This window comes from Aphelocoma coerulescens, chromosome 2 (assembly GCF_041296385.1).
Source record: "Aphelocoma coerulescens isolate FSJ_1873_10779 chromosome 2, UR_Acoe_1.0, whole genome shotgun sequence".
Taxonomy (NCBI): Eukaryota; Metazoa; Chordata; class Aves; order Passeriformes; family Corvidae; genus Aphelocoma; species Aphelocoma coerulescens.
Window position 1 is genome coordinate 166,391,910 of NC_091015.1, and position 22,189 is coordinate 166,414,098.

Here is a 22,189-nt window from a genome sequence, read left to right on the forward strand (position 1 = left end):
TCAGTTGTCATGCACAGCTTGTTCTTCTAGACTGTGTGGAAATGGGTCAGAGCCTTCAGGGATCTTGGGTGGTCTTGATCCCTCCTACAGTCCATGCCCTATTCTCCACCTCATTCCTGAGCCTGCACTGTGCTGTGTTGTGCTGATCTCCAGGAGCCAGAACCTGGATGTTTTTCCCAGAAAAGTGCTGCCCCTACCTGTGCATGGTCCCTTCTCCAGCCACATCCTGCTCTTGCTCACAATGTGTTATTACCAACAACCCTTGCTTGGCTCCACGACCATCCATGTTTGAGCCATTCACGTTAATCCCCTTATTTTCTAGGCTTCTACAGTGTGTCACTAAATTTTGGAAGTTCTTGTTCCATCCTTCCTGCCAGCTGCCATTGGGTTCCCTGCAGTGGTGTGGTGAAAGTTTTGTTCCTCATTAATTCCTCCCAATTGTGAGAGGTGCCCTTGTTCAAAATAAGCAGATAAGGAGGATTTTCCCAAGCCCTTAAAAATTCAGGGATAATTCAGCTCAGACCTCTGAGTATCGGGGTGGTTCATCTCTTTTTGTGGTGGGCTCTGTAGAGTAACCCTGTAGTGACTGTGGGCCTTGAGTGAGTGGACAGAGGTTTGCTCTGCCCATGTGCTGAGCTGGCCAGGCTCCATTTAAACCCAGCACTGAGCCCTGCCTGAGGTATTTGGCTTTGCAGAAGGCTCAGTATCCTGGAACAGAGCTGCTGTAGCCTCAGCTCCATGGCATCCCTCTGACTGGAGGTTCAGGCTGAGCAGACTCATGCCTGCCAACAGGACAGTGTAGTCCAGTCATTAGAGGACTGTCTGTTTCATTCCCAAATCCATGCATAATTTACTTTTTCAATTTCTTTTTTTTTATCTCCTGTGCTAAGCCCTTGCTGTGTCAGAAACCATCTCATCTCCATGAGTGAAGCGTTAGGTGTTGGTGCTGTGCCAATCTAATGACAACCTCGACTGGGCTCCCTCTCCTCTGCAAGTGGTGTAATCACCCTAAATAGAGGGTTCTTGGGTGTCTGCTCTCGGTGGGGCTCTGCCTCTCTCTGCCTTCCTGCCAGCAGAGATCACTGATGTGGAAATGGGAAGTGTGCCGGGGAAAAAAAAAAAGCCTGCAGCAGAGAAATCCAAGTGGGATTGAGCTCCTCACTCTGAGCTGAGGAGAGGGCGAGTTCAGTGATACCAGTGTGGCAGATGTTGGGTAGTTACAGCCACAGGATGCAGAGAACTCCATTAGAGAGGTTACAGCGTGGGTTTGCTCTTGATGTTGCAAGAGCTGATGTTCTTTTGTGTTCAGTCAGGAAAAAAGAACCATTCCACACCAGGTTTTCCAGCCTCTGTGATCCCCTTCTATGCAAAAACACCTTGTGTGGTAGTGTAAGAGCAGTGAATTGATGGATGGTGGGTCCCTGGGGAGGATACACGTCTTGTTTTTCCTTCCCTTGCTTCATTTCATCCTTTTCCAGATGAATGTTTGTGGTTGGTGGAAAATTTTCACCTTCTTTTCATCCTCCACCCTTCATCACCGCCATCCCAGTAGAGCTCGTTTGTAATTGTTCTGTTATTGCTTCATTAATTATCTCCCCAGTTTCACACTGGATATGAAGGGCCTGCTCCTCCTCTCATAACCCACACCTTTCACATGCCTGCCTTCCATGGATATCAGAATTGTTACCCACACTTGACACTGGTTTGTGGGAGCAGAATCAGGTCCTAAGAAAACCAGGTGGGTCAAGCAGAAACAGATCCTGCTCTCCCTCGGTGTTTATTTGTATGCACAGTGCGATCTGAAGGTCAGCTGAGTGGACACGCCAGCAAGTGGCCGGAAAGTCCTTGCCATGAAATTTTCCTGGTAGAACTGGCCGAGCTTATTTTTTAATGTCTCACTTTCTCTCTTTCAGAACATGGAAAAGGTGCTGGTCCCTTCTGTCACGTTAATTGTAGGCTGTGGAGTATCCTCGCTGACACTTTTGCTGTTGATTATCATTTATGTCTCTGTTTGGAGGTATGGCTTTCATTCTCTTCTCTTCTTCTTGGGGAAATAACTGTCTTTTGACCTACACGGATCCTGGAACGTTTGCTCTGTGGTTTTGGGTGTCTGGTGCTTGAGGAGGAACTGTTTGGGAATGAGTGGGCCCTGCAGAAAGTCATCCTGGTGGCCTAGCTGGCATTATTCTCTCCTTTCAGTGCCAGAGAAATTAGCAGAGTGAAATTAGGGCCATGCCCCCATGTAGGGACATTGTTCCATTTCCAAAAGCCTCGTGCTGGTTTCGATGCCTTTGTGTACCCCAGGAAACCTTGTCAGAGGCGAGGTGGACACGCACGGCCTCTTGGCAGGCAGATGCTGCTGCAAGGTAATTCTTTGGGAACATCCAAACCTCCGTGACCTGCCATGAAAACACCTGGCCTGAAGAACTGACAGAACTTTTCAGGAGCTTAATGATGTTAAACCACATCATCTAAATAACTCCCCAGCCTTTTAGCTACGTTTTGCCTTCAGCTTCAGGTGCATATGGGATCCCCCAGTACAGCCCATTGCTGACAGCTCCTGTACACAGGTCAGGTGGAACATAAAATTATAGAGGCTGAAGTGATTTTGAAGCAAAGCTTTGATGAACAATTGGCCCATGCCCCTGTTTGATATGTTCTGGTGACTCTAAGCTGGAGGACCCGAGGTGTGCAAGGGATTTTCTCCCTGTATTGCCTTGAACAAGGTCTGAGTTTATCCTGTGAGATCCACGTCTCTCCTAAATCCAAGGCAAACACGCTGAGACCTTCATGGCTCGATGCCAAGCAAAGACAAATCAGAACCAGGTGAATGTCTGTGAGATCCAAATGGAGTGGCTGCAGGGAATACAGCTGGGTATTATTGGTGATCCTTTTGGGAGAAGGGATCAGTGTGAGGCCCTTATTTTGTGCAGTGATTCTTCTCAGTAGAAGGAAAGGGTAAATTCCATTTAGAGATTGAACTGAGATAACTTTTTCTACGTTTTGATAGAGGAAAGAAACAAGAGAGTAAAAACTGAGCAAAAATGCATCTTTTTTCTGTTGATACTGTGACAGTGCATAGTGGCTGGTTAATTTTGGCAGCTGAAGACTGATCATGATAACGTTTATCTAGAACTCAGGTTTTTCCGTGCCTGGGGTATCATTGGATGTGCTCAAGTCCTTGTCCTCTCCTGCTTTTCCTCAGGCTGGGCGGCACTGAGCAGCGCCGGTAGGTGACTTACTGGGGTCACTGGTGTCAGGATCAAGTGGAAAGTTAGGATAGAAGATTAAAGAGCAAGCGTTCGAGCCTCACCCTCTCTTTCCTATCAGAAACAGGGTCAGGATCTGAAACCCAAGCTCAGACATGAGGTTGAATCAGTTTGGAGCATGCCAGAGCCATTTGGAATAACATGATGTATTTTTTTCCAGGACTGTGCTCCCCCCCCCCACCTCCAATATTTACTGTTATTGAGGACAGTAAATTGCCTGACCTGTTTCAAATATGTTCTGTTTAATTTCTCATTCCACTCTTTGCCTTATGCCTACACCCAAAATGATCAGCAGGAATGGGAGGACACGTTTATGGGAGGCTTGAATGGGTATTTCTGAGCTAGCCAAGGATGGACATGCATTTCCAAGTGATCCTGAGACCAGCTATATCTTGATTAAAGGGCTCTCTATCCTGAGTCTCTCTGTGTAAATATTTGTAAAGCATGATCAAGTGATCTCTAGAATTTCTCTTTGGTGCGCTGAGTTTGTTTCATTTCTTCTCTGTAGATCATGTTTTCATGTTTTCCAAACTTCACAGCATTCCCGTGGCTGAGCCCTGAGCGCTCTGTGTGTCCTTTTTATTTTAGGCATAGCTGCTGGACGTGAATGTGCTTTCCTATTAAGGGTCTCAGGAACATCGTATTCAACATTATCTCCTGGCTCCCACTTTTTTTTTGCCCTAAATGTTGTCTATTCTGATAGACAGCGGCTGGAGGAGTGCTTAGAAATGGAATCAGCAGTATTATTCCAACCTATTGTCCCTAAAACACAGGAGCAGCATCAAAGTGGTTCTTTTCCACCATGCAGGGGAGAAATTCCTCATGTCCTGGCTGCCTGATCTTCTGTGTAGAGCACTCACCAGAGCTCAGCTGATTCGGGGAGCTTTGGCCGGGAAATTTCCCATTCAGAACTCCGGACAAAGGCATCTGGAGCATGCATCCATAGACCCAGCTTGAGTAGGAAACACTCCTGATGAATAAGCTCACTGAGGCTGACAGTCTGGAAGCTTTCCCAGAATTTTGCCCAGCTAGGGTTTGTTTGTATATATGGGAAGCAGAAAGGAGGGGAGGGTGAGAAACAGGGAGAGGAACACGGTGAAGAAAAGGGGGCAGAGTAACAGGGAGGTGATCCCAGCTTCAGGCTGTGCATCAGGGAGGAAATGAATTTATCCTCCACTCCCTGTTGAAAACCCCCAAATAAAGGCTGCTCCTTGGTGGCACCTACTCAGCCACTGGCATGAATGGCACGAGCTTTTTGAGGTGAGTGATCACTTCAGACACGGCCAACTTGGCACAGCCCCGCTGGAAACTGGAAGTTGTTTCTGTTCGACGGCTGTTGGTGGCCTGTTGGTGGCCTCACTCCAGTTCCCAGCAGACAGATGGCTGCAAAAATCTCTGCTGCAGATGGTGCATCTCTGGCCTTATTAGCAGGCTCGACAGAGGGGTCAGTGACACAGTGGGCCACAGAAGTGGAGTGACCTTGTTCCATCTCGGCACTGACTGTCCTGGGTCACAGCTGGAGGCACAATCTGTGTGTGGGCCATGTGCTCCACCACCCGTGTGGAAAAAGAGGGGGAATCGCAAGAAAAAATTGAAAACTGGCATGGAAATGAAAAACTGAGGGGAAAAAACCCAACCCCTCAAGGGTCGGAACAGGTGAAACGACTCCTCTTTTCAAGCTGCTCCTTGACACGCTGGTATTTCAGGAGTGCCCCGATGTACTTTCCATCCCTGAACTCATTGTGGCTCAACAGCCTCTGGAGTCAGCGACCTTTCCATAGCACGGGGATCGATCCCTGCTATCGAGCAGCTCATCCACCAGCCCATCAGCATGTGGGGCACGGCAGATCTCTGTCCCTGGCAGCAGCTGGGTGAGTGCTGCATCACTGCTAGAGAACAGCCCGAGCTTTTCTCACTCCTGAGGATTGATTGAGTGGCTGTCAATGAGCTCTCGAGGGGCTGTTAACACTTGCTTTAAACGCAGGAGCTCTGCCTGTGCCGGGGATGCTGAGGGGATGCTGAGACGCTCCTGGCCCTGGTGGGAGGTGGCAGGGATGAGTAAGTGGCTATGTGGAGAGGGATGTGTGTACACACGGTGAGAAAGCAGCAGTGACTCAGTGTTTGTGGAGAGGAGGGGAGTCTAATGGGGGCAGAGAAACAGACTGCGGGGTTTTCCCACCTTTTCCATCTGTCTCAGCTCATGCAGGGCTTCCTGCAGTGTGTGGGGATCTTCTGTGGTGACCAGTGACATGGCTGGAGGGGAGGGTTAGGTTAGATATCAGGAAAAATTTCTTTGTTCAGAAGGTGACTTAGCACTGAAACAGGCTCTCTGGGCATGGTCACAGCACCAAATATTCCAGAGCTCAAGGCGTGTTTGGACAACGCTCTCAGGCACATGTTGGGATTGTTGGGGTTGTCCTGTGCAAGGCCAGGAGTTGGACTTGCTGATCCTTGTGGGTTCCATCCAACTCAGGATATTCTATGATTGTAGGACACAGGCTGGAGCAGAAGTTCCCTTAATTAGCAGTGAGTTTTCCCTGGTTTTATGGCTGAGAACAGCATATTTTGGTAAGTAGTCCATGTATCAGCAGAGGGGTAGCAAGGCAGCACCCTGGAGCAGCTCTGTTTTTGATGTGTTTTTGGGCAAAACCCATCAAATTCTATGTTTTTTCCCCCTCTGATACAAGTTCCTGACTTCTTTGGCCAGAGGGTCTGGAGAGGAATGGTGATTGCTTTTTGTGGAGCATCCTGTGCTGGAGAAGAGGAAATGAAAGGAAAAAAGCCAGCGTGGCAGGAGGTCTTCTTATTATTCTGACTGAGCAGAAACTTAACAAGGAAATGTTGGGATTCCAGGTCAGGCTACCAAGGAGGACTCTGGAAGAATTGCCCAGGAATGCAGGATTGAATTAGAATGGTCAGAACTCAGCTGCATTTGAAACTGGCCAGGGATGTGAAAGGCATCAAGAATGGGTTCTGTAATTGCGTCAGCAGCAAAGGATTTCCCAGGGAAGTGTTGGCCCGGTGTTGACTGGGACAAGCAGCCTGATGGATAAGGATGTTGAAAAGGTGAAGGTACCCAGTGCCTTTTTGCCTTGTTCTGCTGGCAAGGTTGGCTCCGAGGCACCCAAATTCCTACACAGAGGCAGAATCCAGGGAAGAAAATGCTTCCCACTGCCAGGGAAAAGAGAGACAAGGACAGTTCAAGTTATCTGGGCGTTTGCAGATCCGTGGGACAGAACAGGATGCACTGAGGGAGATGTTTGGTGTGACTGTGGAGCCACTGTCTGTCATCCAGGGAGCTGCCTGAAGGCTGGAAGAAGGCAAATGTTACACCCACCTTTAAAAAGGGCAAGGAGGAGGATGCAGAGAACAACTGACTGGTCAACCTGAACGGCCCCTGGGATGATTAAAGAGCATGTAGCTCTAAAGGTTATTCCCAGGCAACATGATGGACAAGAAAATGATTGGGAATAGGCAGCGAGGATTTGTGGAGGACAGATTGTGCCTGGCTGCCCTGTTTCCCTTTTGGAATGGGGTGACTGGTTATGTGGATGGTGGGGGGAAGAAGCTGGTGTGGATTTTGACATTACCAAGGCCATTAACACAGCCTCCAAAAGTATCCAGATCGTGCAATTATGCACTGGATGGGTGGCTTAGTAGCTGGATGGAATTCCTGCAGGATTTGAGGGTAATGGTCAAAGGTTTGAAGCTTAATCAAGAGCTGGTCACATCTGCCCAGGGTTGGTACAGTGGCCAGCATTGTTTAATGTCTTCTTTAACAACCTGGACAATGTTTGGCACTCCTAAGGCCACGTCTGGGAAAGGTGCCCAGTATTGGATTCCCCCAATACCAGGGATACCAGCACATGGGGGCAAGTCCAGTGGACACTGAAGGAGCTGGACAATGCCAGAGGAGGCAAAGGGAGCAAGCTTGGAGAAGAGGAGGCTGTTAAGGAGGAGTCATGGAGCAGTCAAACAACTTGCAGAGGTAGGCAGGGAAAGGTCTAGAGGCACCAGCTGCAGCAGGAAAAGACCCAGCTGGATATAAAGCAAAATAATCCTTCACCACAAGAGCAGTTAAGTTAAGCAGTTTAGTGCTATAATCAGTCAGCCAAGAGAGGTGGTAGCGTTTCTGTTCCTGGTGATTTTCAAATCTTGATCAGACAAGGCCCTGAGAAACCTGATCTGACTTTGAAATCAGTCCTTTTTTTGGGCATAGGATTGGACTGGGAACTTGAGAGGTTTTTTTTCTCCCCAGCCTAAATTATTCTGATTCTATTCGTTGCCAACCCACATCTCGTTCTTTGGAGGTTCAGGGATCTGGAGAACAAGAGAAATTCTCAGGGTATGAAGAGAAGCAGGGAAAAAGGAGAGCTGGTTTAAGGAGGCTTAAGGGGGGAAAGGTCTTAAGACAGCTGGATTATCTCCCCTTACCTTAAAATACAGATTTATGGTCAAGTCCTTTTTTTTCCTTTTTCTGACCAGTGGAGACTTAGAAGTTCATGCTCAATAGCAGTGGGATCAGGGTGTTGCTACACAGATTTATTCCATCTCCTTCCCACCAGGACAGAGTCCAAATCTCCCTTTCTACCCCTTAGAAGCTGCTGACTGGAGATTTGATGTTTTACTTCACACAATCAAAGCACAAAAAGTTTGATCTCTCGGTACCATCCAGCCACAAATGGAGCAGGGTCCAGGCGATGCCCAGCATTGTATGGAGCCCAATGAAATCAGGAAATTTGGGCTCAGCTTGGCTGTGAAAGGAACCAGAAGCTCATTTTGCAGCCTGTCAACCCAGTTTCTTGATGAGCTGGGATCCTACATTTTGCAGCCTGTTCTGGGGCTGGGAGAGTTTCAGGGAGAACTTCCTATAAAGCAGATTTTCAACTGAGTAAGTAGGGATTCATGCTACCTTTTGTTTTTTGGTTGTTTTTTTTTTTTTTTTGCATCCAGGAAAGCATAGCCTCACCATTCATGTTTGTATGAAGGCATGGCTCAAGGCAAAGTTAGAAATCAAAGTTTCACAGCCTTCATTAGGTCTAAAGCACACATTTACCCTTGGCAGAACACACGTGCAGTAAACCCGTCCTGCCCTCCTCATCAGAAACTCAAAACTCTGCAGCCAAGGCACGACCAACTCGCTCTCGCTAAAATTAATTAATGAAATTAAATTCCCAACATAAATTGTTGATGTGCTGGAATATAGGAAATAATCCTGCATTAGCCTCCAGGGATGAGCTGGTTGATTAATACATCTGTTTCTAATTTATATAAGCATCAGCATCTCCTCTCCACTCATGTGGCATTCAGGCAGGGCACTTGCAGCATCTCTGAGATAATTCACGTGTGTGAGTGTTGGTGTGGTCAGATCTCGAGTCAATCCTTGAGGACCTGCACTCCTGCCGTTCCCTTTTCGTTTTATTGGGTACATAAAAGTGCCTTCAAAGAAGTTTCCCTCCGTAGCCAGTGGTTTGAGCTAATTGTGGTGTGCTTACCTCGGCAGCCAGCCTGGTGCTGTGCTGCAAATGAGAAATGACAAATCGCTGGCTCCTGCAAGGTGCTGAAGGCAACAGCTCCCTCACTGCTGTCCCTGATGTCCCAAACCCACAGCTGCAGTTACGTATTTGGCCTAGTTCGGAGAAGTGGTACCAAAAAGAAAAAAAAAAAAATATATATATATATATATATTTTAAAAGCCAGAAATGCTTCTCACAACTTCTCACCTCAGGAGGGGTTGTTAGGCTGAAGGAAGGGGAATGCTGAATCACACACACTTTGTTGTCGAGGCGCATGTGTTTGTAATCTGCTTCCATCGCCAGCATGCCTGTGGCTCTTCTTGGTTGGGAATCTTTTCCGTGTGTTGCCTGTTCGTTTTCTTTCAAGCTCCTTTTCAAGCCCCCCCCCCCCCCCCCTTTCAAGCAGGCAGAGCTGACGAAGATTTGCAGCGCTCTACTGTTTTAGGAGGGGCTCAGACTAGGCTAGCCCCTCGTTTGTTGGCTCCTAACTCCAGCATTGATGGGGGATGATGGAGACATCTTCTTCCCCTCCCTCCCGCCTTGTTCATGTCTGTCTAGCACATAAAATCTGCAGGAAATTGGCAATTCTGTAGAGCCTGGCCTGGATTGCTGCTTTTCAGAGGTCACCCAGGGCAGGCTGTGACAGGGTGGGTCTCCCTCCCCTCTTCTCTCGCTGCAGGTACATCCGCTCGGAGCGCTCCGTCATCCTCATCAACTTCTGCCTCTCCATCATCTCCTCCAACGCCCTCATCCTGATCGGACAGACCCAGACCCGGAATAAGGTAAGGGATCTGCTGGGGCTTTGTTTATTTGTTTGCTTTCCCCCTGATTTAGCACTGAAATGATCCATTCAGGCAGCGCTTCCTCATTTTTCCTCCATCTGTTAATTAGCGACATGTCAAAGACATGGCTAAATGGCAGATTTCAATTTTCTCTCTCGCTCTCTCTTTGATAATTTGTCAGCATCCTCAGGGCTTTGATTAAAACCAATGTGATATTTTTGAATATCTGCCTAGAGTAGCTGGCACATGGCACGGTGAAGAAGCGTGGTGATTTGCAAGGCTTTAACCATTTTATTTTCAAAAAAATTACAAAGACAGATTGAGAAAAGGCTTTTAAAAAAAAAACCCAAACAAACAACCTCTCAGCTTTACATTTATTTCTCCAGCAGTTTTTATACTCTGAGCTGAAAGTACTTGGCAGATGTTAGTGAACACGGACACAAAACTGTCCAACCTTTTTTGGGGATGGGAAGCATTGCCAGATGCACTGTGAGTGCTGCAGGGCCACGAGGGACTCGGAGCAGATCCCAGAGTGATTCCAGCAGTCCAGGCAAGAGCCAGCGTGGTTTTCCAAGCCATGAGCACTGGTTGCTCTCTTCCCACAGACTCAGCTGGAGAGGCACGTGTTGCCTCCATGACTTTTTTCCAGCTCCAGCACTTTCAGGTTCCCCTGGCATGACAAATCACTGCTCACCGTTAGTATTTTCCTGTTGTAAATTTTCCCATCTTCCCAAATGCTCCAAACCATGATAACTGTTGAGCCAAAAAACGTGAGGCAAGACACCTCCTCCACTCTTTCTGCTGCCAAAATCGGAATCAGAAGTCAAAAATTAGTTACTGCTTAACAGTAGCCAGTGACCAGCTGGGTTTTTGAGCCCCTGCTTTGGCAGCATGAACGTGGTGTCACTTTTGGAAGCATATTGGGAAGAAATTCTTCCCTGTGAGGGTGATGAGGCACTGGAACAGGTTGCCCAGAGAAACCGTGCCCCATCCCTGGAAGTGTTCAAGGCAAAGTTGGACGGGGCTTGGAGCAAGGAGAAAATCTTCCTGTCCATGTCACAGGGTTGGAATGAGATGATTTTTAAGGTCTCTCCCAAAACTCAACCTATTCTATGATTTTATGATTCCTGCAGAGAAGCTGAAGGATTTAGGGAATCACGGACTTACTTCTATGGAAGGCCTTTTGGGTTAGGATTAGGTTGTTTTAGGAAAAGCTTTCCAGCTGCTGGAGCCCTGTGTATGTGTGGAGAAGTGTGGAAACAAGCAGCCAACTCTCTCCTGCTACAAAGTGCCCTTCAGAAATTCCTTTTCCAGAGCAGAGTTGTCTTTCATTGCCAACATAGATGGCAGGAGGCGGAGAAAGGGTGAACCAAGCTCCTGCTTTCCTTGGTGGTGGTTTCTGTCACACCAAACATATGCTGGGAGCTTCTTTTCATGGAAAGAAACACTGAGGGATGCTCAACAGGACAAACCATGGCTGGACCTCCTCCTGGGTGATTCTTCTTCACCTCAGGACAGGAGCTGGACGTGTTCCTCCTCTCCCACCCCCTCCAGAGCCCAGTTATGAACCCAGGTTCTCCCTGGTGCTTTTTTGTCCCGTGACTCTGGGAGTTCACTGTCGGAGCTGTTGGTGGGGATTCGAAGCTCCCGGCAGCGATGGCAGGAGGCAGATTAGCTCTTTGCACATCCATATGCATGAAACCCCAGAAATAGCGAGGTTATTCTTGGATTTCCTCTCAGCCATCTAGTAAACAGTCTCTGGCAGGCAACAGAGAAAGAAAACTATACAGAGGAAAGACGAAGGAGTGTAAATTAAGATTTTATTCACATTCAATTATCGATAATAGAGCGCCTTTAAATGTTGGTGATTGATTTATAACTGCGGCTTCTCCGGGAGATTTCTGCGGTATCGGCTTCCCCTGGAAATGTCAAATTCTCCCTGGATTTCCATCCGTGTAACCTCAAAGGCAAGATTCCACGCCTGGATTTGCTAAGCTTTTTGAAGATGAAAGGCCTGGGAAAAGGCTAAAAAAAATTACAGTCAGCAATCCAGGGATACAAAGGAAAGGGATGCTGCAGGAAGTGGCCGTGTCTCCGAGGCTTGTGCTGCAAGGGAACAGATTTCTCCTCTCAAAGCAAAACAAGGGCTAATGGCCTTGACAGACTGACAAGCTCTGCTGGATCTTGGGACATCATATCCCTGTGTTTAGCCCAAAAATGGGGATTTTTGGTTTTCCCCACAAGGGGGGGAAAACCTGCAGCAGAGGTTGCAGAAGCAAGTATTTGCCTGCCTATCTGTTGGCCAAGTTCATTTGAGGCGATGGGTTCATCCTGGTCCAGCTGAGATGTGCATATTTCTCTTGTCTTCCCCTCCTCTCTTCCTCCCTTTCTATCAAAGCTCCTCATCTGAGAAAAAAAACCAACCCAAATGTATCTCTGTGGTGTTAAATTGTAAAGCAAAGCTTTTCTTTCCCTTTTACAAGGAAGAACTGTGTTGGTTCGAAATAAAATCCAAAAGGCAACATGAACAGTGTTGTACATGATATCAGCCAAAAAAAACCCAGGTTTCTAAAATAACAATCTCTTTTAAGTCCATTCCAGGAAGCATCCTCTGTTTGTAGCTGTTTCATGTAGGGTTTGTAAGCTGATGAATAGGAACCACCTTTTTTAGGATTCTCGTAAAATATGAAAATTACTGGACATTTTCGTATTGAGCCGTGTTATTTGTACTGAACTGACATCCAGAATCCACTTCTAAGCAGGATACGGAGGGACTTGGTGTCAAATGCAAATCTGGAATTAAAAAGAGAGTTCCTATCTCAGAGAACACACGGTCTTGCTTTTATTCACAGCCTCTGATAACGTCGGGTGGTGCCACTGCATGAATCTAGAGCGATCCGATAAAATCATGATAAAAGCCACTCTCTGCATGAGAGCTCTGGGTTGAAAGATGCTGGTGGTTGAAAAAAGAGAAAAAAAGAGAAGGGTTCATTGACCGTAAAGCCAAGTCCGTGTTTGCCCATATCACTCAAAGGAAAGAAATTCTTGATTATAAACCTCCCCCAAATGCCTGAAGCCATTTTTTTTTCCTCCAGAGTCACTTTTAAAATCTATTTGCTCTCCCTTCTCCTTGGGAGCCACTGGAGTTTCTTCCCATCATTTTCTTCTCGAGTACATTGATTCACAGTTTTCAGCTCACAGATGGGGGGAAAACTGGCTGAGTTAAACAGAGCGGCACCAATTTGCACCAGTGAAAGATTTGGCCTTGCTGAGTTAAAACAAAGACGAGCTTGTCAGCTTTCCAGTCCATCTCCCTGGCACTCCGGGGTTGTTCCTCATAATGCATTTGCCAGTTCTTTCCCCAGTTTAATTTTAAATGGCTTAAGCTGCCTGCATTTCCCTTGTGAGATTTCCCCACCGAGTCGTAGAGCTCACCATTATGAAATTCTTTCTAATCTAGGGGGGTTTTCTTTCTTTTTCTTTTTTATTTTCTCTCTCCTGTCTGCTGGTAGTTTATGTGCTCTTGGACAACTGTGCCCTCATGTTTGCAGTCCTTTCCCAGCCCCTGGCAGCCGTGGTTTCATGCGGCTCTCATGGCTTAGCTCTTTCACTCAGCGCTGTTTCCCTGGCAGGGGCACCATCCAAATTGCCTTCCTCAGATTTCATTTCCATGGCTGGGCTGCCAGGGACGTGGTGCTTTGCAAACCTTTTGAGCTGAGATTAGTGCACTGTTTACTAACTACTCCATCCCCCCCTGCCCTGAAAGGATCGTGGCAGTAGTTTGGATGTTTTGGAAATTAAATAAATCCTGCTGAAGCCCAGAAAGCACCAGCATGGGATGTGTGCTCAGACCTCTAGTGGAAGGTGTCCCTGCCCTTTTTGGGGAGGTTGTAACTAAATGATCTTTAAGGTCCCTCCCCACCCAAACAATTTTGTAATTCCACGATTCTTCTAAAGTGTTAACTTTGGCCTTATCTTAGAGCTCATGCTTAAGAGCAGCCAATTTCCAGGTAGTATTTAAATTTAAAGCTTTGGTCTTTGCTAGGTCAAAGCTTGTGGAGGAGCCTGCCTGCTCCTAAACTGCATTTCCATGTCCTGATCTCCATGACTTTTTGTTCCAGAGCCTGGTTTGGAAGCATCTCCCCTCACCTTCTGCTCTGCTCCCCACTGCTCTCTCCGCCTGCCGCTCCTCTCACGTGTCCTCCTTTCCTCCTTTCTCCAGGTGATCTGCACGCTGGTGGCGGCTTTCTTGCACTTCTTCTTCCTCTCCTCTTTCTGCTGGGTGCTGACCGAGGCCTGGCAGTCCTACATGGCCGTGACGGGCCGGTTACGGAACCGCATCATCCGCAAGCGCTTCTTGTGTCTCGGATGGGGTGAGGAACTCAGGGGCTGCGGAGCAGAGAAGGTTCAGGCTACAGGAGAGACCGGTGCTCCTCAGGAGGGTGCTTGAAAGCCTTGGAAGGGTTTCAAGAAGGGCTGAAATGGTTGAAAAGCACAACCAAGAGCCCTGATGTTGAACCTCCTGCCCAGTGCACTCAAAAAGAGAGGAGTCGAGTTCAGGTTTCAGAGGGTGCTCTGGGGGTGGTTGTTCCTGGGGTTGGGTCTGTTTCTTGCTTTCTGTTTTTCTCTCTGTCTGTCTCCCTCCGTGTTGGATGTGTTCCACTGGTACATGGTACCAGCCAAGGGAATCCTGGCCTGGATCAGCAACGCTGTGGTCAGCAGGACCAGGGCAGGGATTGTCCCTCTGTGCTGGGCACACCTCAAATTGTGGGCTCAGTTTTGGACCCCTCACTACAAGAAAGACATTGAGGTTCTGGAGGATGCCCAGGGATGGCAACAGAGCTGTGGAAGGGTCTGGAGGACCAGGAGCTGCTGAGAGAGCTGGGAAAGGGGCTCAGCCTGGAGAAAAGGAGGCTCGGGGGGACCTTCTGGCTCTCCACAACTCCCTGCTGGGAGGGTGCAGCCAGGTGGGGGTCAGGCTCTGCTCCCAGGTAAAAGTAATAGAATAAGAGGAAATAGCTCCAGCTGCACCAGGGAAGGTTTAGATTGGATATTAGGGAAAATTTCACCACTGAAAGGATAGCCAAGCATTGGAAGAGGCTGCCCAGGGAGGTGGTGGAATCACCATCCCTGGAAGTGCTCAAAAACCCATGAAGAAGTGACATTTTGGGCCATGGTTTAATGGTGGACCTGGTTGGACTCGATGATCCTCGAGGTCTTTTCAACCTTAATGATTTTATGGTTCTAAGATTCTGCAGAGCAACCTGGAGTGAAGCAAACTCTGAAATCCCGTCTCCATGGCAGCAGCGCCTTTTGGAGACAAATTAACTGTGAGACTGCTGCAGATGCTTGCAACTAATTTTTCTCCCTCTGCCTCTGCCGTATGTTTAATTTATTAGCCTTAAATGATGCATTCTGTAGTAGAAAACAAATACAAACCCACAAACCTGGGCTTTCAAAGCGATAACAAGGGTGTGTTTGAAAGGAGCAGCGGCACAAAAAGTTGCTGAGAAGCGAGGAGGCAAAGGAAAAAAAAAGGAGCGTGGCTGAGCTCTGTTAATGTCTCATTTTACTACTGAAGCCTCACAATTCACCCCAGGCAAGAGATTTCTGGTGCTTACCAAGCACCCTGATGTGATTCATTCTGGCACATCAAGAGCCGTCCTCGTTGCAGCACCTTCATCCCTTTAAGTTTTCCCTGCTAAGCTTTTGCTTACAACGGAGAATAAATTGTGTTATTAAAATCGGGGGTTTGTGTGTAGCAGGAGCAGAACCACAATACCTGCAGAGCACAGGCTGCAGGAGCCTGGGTGTGCTCATGCATGTGTTTATCCCTCCTTGGTGACTCCAGCAACATCAGGGATATCAAATGTAACAGACTAATAGCTTTCCTAGGTAATAAAAAGGGATTTTTTCCCCCCTGGTTTGTAAAAGCTGGGACAGATGGGCGTGTTAGCCGAGGGAATTTCGGATGAGCAACACTCACATTTGTAGTCTGTGTGGATTAAAAAAAAAAAAAATTTAAAAAATCCCCCAACATGTGTAGAAGCATAATTTGCACTGCTAGGAAGATGTAGTCAGCTCTGAGCTAGGATGCACTGCTGATAAATGATGCATAATAACCATTTGGAGTAGGTTAGGACAAGAAATGAAGAACACTCTCGCCTATTAAGGCAGCAAGGGAATTTGGGATATTTAGCATCCTGCTAGACTTCAGCTGTAGAGCTGGGATTAATGGCACTTGTAAGAGGAAAGAAGCCGAAAATATGTTTTAAAGAGCATAATCTGAAATAATTAGCACAATTCACTTTGTCATGGGCTGGTTCTCCCCCCTTTCCCCTCTTTGCACATTTGCATTTCTCTAAGCCCTTGTTCGAGATGTCTTTGCCAAGTTCTCAGCTGCTCTCAGCTGTAGCTCATTGAAGCTGCAGAGAATTTCAGCAGCAGGGAGGATTATTTTTCATTTCTTTGGTCTCCTCTTGGATGTGCAACTTTGCAATTCAATTTTTAAATTATCATTAGTAATAATAATTATTAATAATTGCTTCCCATGCTTGGGCAATGCTGTCAAGTTCATGGTGTGATTCTTTGGGTGATCCTGTGCAGGGTCAGGAGCTTGACTTGATGATCCTTGTGGATCCTTCCAATTCAGGATATTCTCTGATTTAAAATAGGCAGATAAATTGCTCCCTGGAAACAACTCAGTCATCATATTTAGCCCCAATAAAGAAGAAATATTTTTTGTCAGGATTTTTATGACCCTGTTACAGTTTCCACAGCTGGATTTTTAATGCTGCCATAGCTCAGCCTCTGAGTGGGTCTTCAGCTGTTTATAACAAGAATGGCTCTTGGGAATTATTAGCAAACATCTTCTCCAGTGGAACATGATTAACACATGGCCTGATTCTCCTCTGACCTGGAAGTACAAAACTCTTTGAAAGAGGTTTTCAGTGGATTTACTTGGAGCTGTTAAATTCACTTTGTGCAGAAAGCCCCCAAAGCATTGCTGGTACTGTCTCTACTACACACAGGTGTATGGAACAGGCCAGTTAGGAATAAATTTCTTGACAATAATAAAAAAACTAGGTTGAAATTTTTTTTTTTTTGGTGGGTTTTTTTTCAATCCAATCCCATCTAACTTCGCTTAGACTTTGACAGCTCTCCCAGGGCTGCACCTCTCATTATGATGCTCTTTGGCTTAACTACCATGACGTAGCTGCCACTTGTAGTAGCTGCTCCTTGTCCAGACCCATTCCCAGCCCAAACTGAGGCTTCTACCCGGCCTTGGAACGAGCCAGTCCCTGGAGCTGCCAAGTTCACAGCCCCACTCTGGATTTCTGCATAATTATCACGTCGGAGAGAAGTACTTTGCGAAGAGCAAGTTGTTATTTTTGGCGGAGTCTTTTCCAAATTTCCTCTTTCCCAGGGTCTCTTGCACCAAGCTGTATTCCTGAAAATGTCCTTTCCCATGTGGTTTCTTCCCGTGGGATGCCATATCGATGTCACCATAAGGGATGCAGCAGCCAGGATTTATCCAGATGAGGTGTGAAGGAGGATTAGTGAGAGGAGCAGGAGTCAATGAGGGGAAAAAATGAGAGAAAAGAGGAATGGAAAGGAAAAAGGAAAGGAAGAAGGAAAGGAATGGAAAGGAAAAAGGAAGGGGAAGGGAAAAGGAAGGGGAAGGAAAAAGGAAGGGGAAAGGAAAGGAAAGGAAAGGAAAGGAAAGGAAAGGAAAGGAAAGGAAAGGAAAGGAAAGGAAAGGAAAGGAAAGGAAAGGAAAGGAAAGGAAAGGAAAGGAAAGGAAAGGAAAGGAAAGGAAAGGAAAGGAAAGGAAAGGAAAGGAAAGGAAAGGAAAGGAAAGGAAAGGAAAGGAAAGGAAAGGAAAGGAAAGGAAAGGAAAGGAAAGGAAAGGAAAGGAAAGGAAAGGAAAGGAAAGGAAAGGAAAGGAAAGGAAAAAGGAAGAAGGAAGAAGGAAGCAATATTAAAAGAGATGCTTTTTAACCCACTGCCTGTTGGGTTTGGACTGATGAAACATGACCTGTGCTTGGAAATCTCACATGGGAAGAGAAGCACTTCCCTGTAGGATAACCCTCAAATGCTCCACGTTCCAGCCAGTTTGGCCCTGTGGCTCCCAGCTGCTGCAGAGCCTCACTAAGAATCACTCCCAGGATGGTTTGTGTTGCTGAGGGACCACCTTGTGTTGCTGAGGGACCACCTGTTTGGAAGCTGTGCCTGCACATTCCTCAGATCTCCTGCGGTCACCTGCCATGACCTCTGCAGCTCACAAATTAGTAGGGCCTTGTCAAGGGGCACTAAATCCCCTTGGCTACTGATCCTGCTGATTCTTAATGGGATTTTCCCATCTTTAGCATTGAGACAGCTTAATTCCTCCTGCCACGAGGAGCAGGGCTATAAAAAGCCACGTGGAGACCTCCAGAGCTGAAGAACCTGATGTTGTGAGCCGATACCCAGACATTTCTTTAAGGACAGGGAAGAGCTGGACTCTGAACCTCCACAGATCCTAGAAGAGACCTGAAGCTCTTTCTCACTGTTGTTCAGAGGAACCTGCTCCTTCACAGATCTTGGGGGACCTGTTTGGGATAGGGAAACTCAGTTTTTGTTTCCTTTTCTGTCTCATTTGGGGCAAGATTTTGGGTCGCTGATCCTACACTGAGTGCAAACAAAGCTCTTGATTTCTGAGTTCTTTGAGTTGGGTTGTGGTTGAATATTCCAACTTCAGAGACATCCTGAAGTACCCAAGAATAAAATAAATCAATTTTGTGCATCTGCATCTACTGTGAGACCCCCCGCAACTGCTGAGACCACAACAGAGCAGGAGCTGATTACAGCTCATGGTATTTATTTAATTAACAGAGATAATTAAGGTTGTTGCTTTTGATTCTGGGGATCCTGAGTTCAGTCTCTGCCACAGAGCCGGACTGGAATGGATGGTGCTGGAATAATTCTGGAGAAATGGGGAATACTGAGTGGGAGAAGGGCTGCACATGTGATTATGATCGATTTCCTCCTGTTTCATTTCCACAGGGCTCCCTGCTTTGGTGGTTGCCATTTCCGTGGGATTTACTAAAGCCAAGGGATACGGCACTGTGAACTAGTGAGTAAAGGATTCCTTTTCTCCCCCTGTTTTATCCTCCATCCTTTTTGTCAAAACCCAGCCACTGGCCCACAGGAGACAGGCTGGGAGCGAAATTCCCGTGTGCAGGACAGCTCTTGCATCCCTGCCTCCTCAATCTGTCATCTGACCGAGCTGGATTGTGTATTCCGTTGAAAACAAGTTTATAGAGACTACTTAGGTTTAACTGCTGTATTTGTGACATCACTTTGATCTAAATACCTTTTACTAAGAGCTTTTTAATGTATTTTTTAAGGGAAAATGTGGAATATTTAAAGTTGAGGATGTTTAAAAATTAAAACCAGCTTTTTTTTTTTCTTTAATCTGTTTTTATGCTAGATTGGCCCCACCTTTTCAAAACAGCTCAGCTCAGTTTGAGGCAGCAGAATGAGCCTGACCTGTGCAAACCAAGGCTTTGACAGCATCCCGTGTTTACCTGTTTTCCAAATTCCATAGGTTTTGTCTTTAGGAAACTTTATGTGCTCATGATGGGGGAAGGAAAACAGAGGAGAAATAATGGAAGAGGTAAAAAATGCATTAAGGCAAGGCTGGGCTCACTCAGAGCTCAACATTAGCACAACTTAAAATGAAGAAAAAAAAAAGAAAATATTATTTTTTCCCTCTGTTGTTAAAAATCTTAGCAATTTCATGCATAGTGACAGTTCAAGGATAATATTTTTCGTAGCAATAAGTCAGGCTCTTCCCTACTGCATCCCATCATTTTCCAGAGCCTTCCTGGGCAGGGGTTTGCATCCCACACGGGCAGTGTTTGCGACTGGAGCTGTTGATGTGGCCGGCAGCAGATGAGGCTTCGATCGTCCCACTGAGGAAATGTCACGTGGAGCCTCCTGCTCCCCCTCGATTCCCACCACATCCTGCACACCCACGGCCAAATGGTCCCGGGTTTGCATTTTAATTGCAGGGGAGAATTCAAGCAGCACAGCAGCGTTTTCCGTTTGCTTTGCAGCCTAAATTCCTGCACGACACAGGGGGCTCAGGACTGGGGATTTCTCAAGTACGAATCCATAGGCAGAATTCCTGAAGGATGCGTTGGCTGCACCTGGCTTGCCTGTCCCACCTTCAGCGTGTGCTGGTGGAGAGGGACCCAGTGCTTGCTGTGGGACTCAGGAGAGGACAGAACACAGCCTGGTTTGCAGAAGCATCACCGAGATCCCAAACTGGTTCCCTTTGGCTTTTCCACGGGTCAGCTGCTTCTGGCACTTTGCTCCAGGCACATCCATGAGAACAATTCATAATGAACAAGCCTGGGGATGAGGGTGGGAGGTGGGAGGGAAGTCCTTGATATTCCTCCTTCTTTTTTTGTCTATAGGCTGGTGGGAATTGGTGCAAAAAGATTTGTGGCTTTTTAAAGGGTTTTGTGGTCAACGTTGACCACACAAGAAATGCCTGGGCGGGGAAGGGAGGAACATGCAGGAAAGAACTCCCTGGCTTTTTTCCCTGGACTACTGTGCCAGCATCTCCCACACTCCAGGCTGCAGCCAGGAGGGTGACAACGTGTGACAGAACCTGCTGGGCTCCTGCTTTGCTCTCACATTGGCACAGGGCAAGGTGGCCAAGAGGCTGGGCTGACTTTCCAGCGTTCCCAGGGGCTGCCTGGTCACACCAGCCCTCCTCCCTTTGCTGCCAATCCTCTGACTCCTTTCAGCCCCGAAGACTCTGTCACTCCTTGCATCCAAGGGCTGGATGCCAGGGGATGGAAGGGGGTCCTGTGCTCCCAGCCAGAGTGACACCATTTTCCAGCTCTGCTGTCAGGGTCTTTTGTCACCAAACTCGTGGTGATGGGGCCTTCACACCCCAGCAAGTCCAGTTTGATGAGCTGGGCTTCAGTGATCCTTGTGAGTCCTTTTCCAGGATATTCCATGGTTCTGGGCTCCCTCCTTTTGTCTTCTTTCCACATTTCCCAGTGTGTGGTAAAGCTGGTGAGTCCTGCCAAAGTCATGAGGAGAACAACAGTTCCTCTCAAGCTCAAAGATCCCATCAGACATTCCCACTGCTGCCATCTCACTTTAATTCCACACTTTGGTACCTTCCAGTACCTAAAAGACCTACAAGAAGGATGGAGAGGTACTTTTTCCAAAGGCATGTAGTGACAGGACAAGGGAAAATGGCTTTGAGCTGGAGGAGGATAGATTTAGATTGGATATTGGGAAGAAATTCTTCCCTGTGAGGGTGCTGAGGCCCTGGCACAGGCTGCCCAGAGAAGCTGTGGCTGCCTCATCCCTGGAAGTGTTCAAGGCCAGGTTGGACGGGGCTTGGAGCTGCCTGGGATAGTGGAAGGTGTCCCTGCCATGGCAGGGGGTTGGACAAGATGATCTTTGAGGTCTCTTCCAACCCAAACCATTCCATGAGTCTATTAATTCCTGCTGGAATTGGCTTTACCAAGAGCCAGAGTTAAACAGAGCTCACTTGCAGTGAGTGGTGGGTTCACGAGCCCTGGTGCTGAATAAAATGGTGCTGAACATCTCTGTAATGAGAGTTGCATTTACACTTTGGTGCATTTTAAAACACGAAACAAATATTGCTGTGGGCCCAGCTGGGCAGGGTGCCCCGACAGACCACACTGCATTTACACTTGCTCCTGTTTTCCTGCTCAAAGAGGCCTAAAAGCTCTGTTGCATTGATGTGTGGGGAGCCCTTGGTTTTCCCTCTCCTCCACAGTGAAGTCAGCACTGCACAGCAGCAACTTCAGAGCTGAACTCTGAAACTTGAGGTTTAGCTTGGATATGAGGAAGGAATTCTTCCCTGTGAGGGTGGGGAGGCCCTGGCACAGGGTGCCCAGAGAAGCTGTGGCTGCTCCATCCCTGGAAGTGTCCAAGGCCAGGTTGGATGGGGCTTGGAGCTGCCTTGGATAGTGGAAGGTGTCCCTGCCCATGGCAGGGGGTTGGCACCAGGTGATCTTGAAGGTCCTTTCAGCCCAGTTTTGTCTCCAGTGTGTAATGGGCACTCACAGGGCATTTCAAATGGGCACTGCAGACTTTCAAGGCCCAATGTTTCCATTTTGCAGAAGGAAGGAAAAGCTTTAATCACAGCCCGTGCCTCCCTGAGAAGGAGGGGACAAGAGGTGACAAGATAAACCACAAGGGACTACCCAGAGTCTTTTAAAGCACCTTCCAACCCTGCAGCTTCTAGGTCCCAAGAGCAGTGCATGAGCAGTGCATGAGCTCCCACAGTGGAGGTGGACATCCAGTCAAAGCAGGGCTGATATTTAGGTGAGCACAGAATTTACCACTCAACAGCAGGTTTTTTTCTCATCCCACTCACAGTGGTAAAAAACACTGGCATCCAACTATGGGACAAGGTGATGAGGGCATTTTGGGGACAGCTGCAGGTGTTGAAGGGATTGCAGCGCTAATCTCGGTGTTAAAGACCTCAGGGCAAAGCTGGCGGAAGGGGCAGGGTGTGAAATGTGTGATGTGTCGTGAGGCTGGAACTGCCAATCCAGCTGGATCTTCGGCCCAACCTCAGCAG

At 47.5% G+C, this 22,189-nt stretch overlaps 1 protein-coding gene across 1 annotated transcript in view; it reads left to right on the forward strand.

Moving 5' to 3' along the window:
• Window positions 1-22,189, forward strand: part of ADGRB1 (adhesion G protein-coupled receptor B1) — a 201,621-nt gene that overhangs the window by 132,727 nt on the left and 46,705 nt on the right. Inside the window, exons 18-22 of the mRNA XM_069006061.1 lie at window positions 1,914-2,017; window positions 3,134-3,229; window positions 9,465-9,567; window positions 13,790-13,940; window positions 18,613-18,682. Coding sequence (XP_068862162.1) covers window positions 1,914-2,017; window positions 3,134-3,229; window positions 9,465-9,567; window positions 13,790-13,940; window positions 18,613-18,682 — 524 coding nt within the window. The remainder of the gene's footprint in view (window positions 1-1,913; window positions 2,018-3,133; window positions 3,230-9,464; window positions 9,568-13,789; window positions 13,941-18,612; window positions 18,683-22,189) is intronic.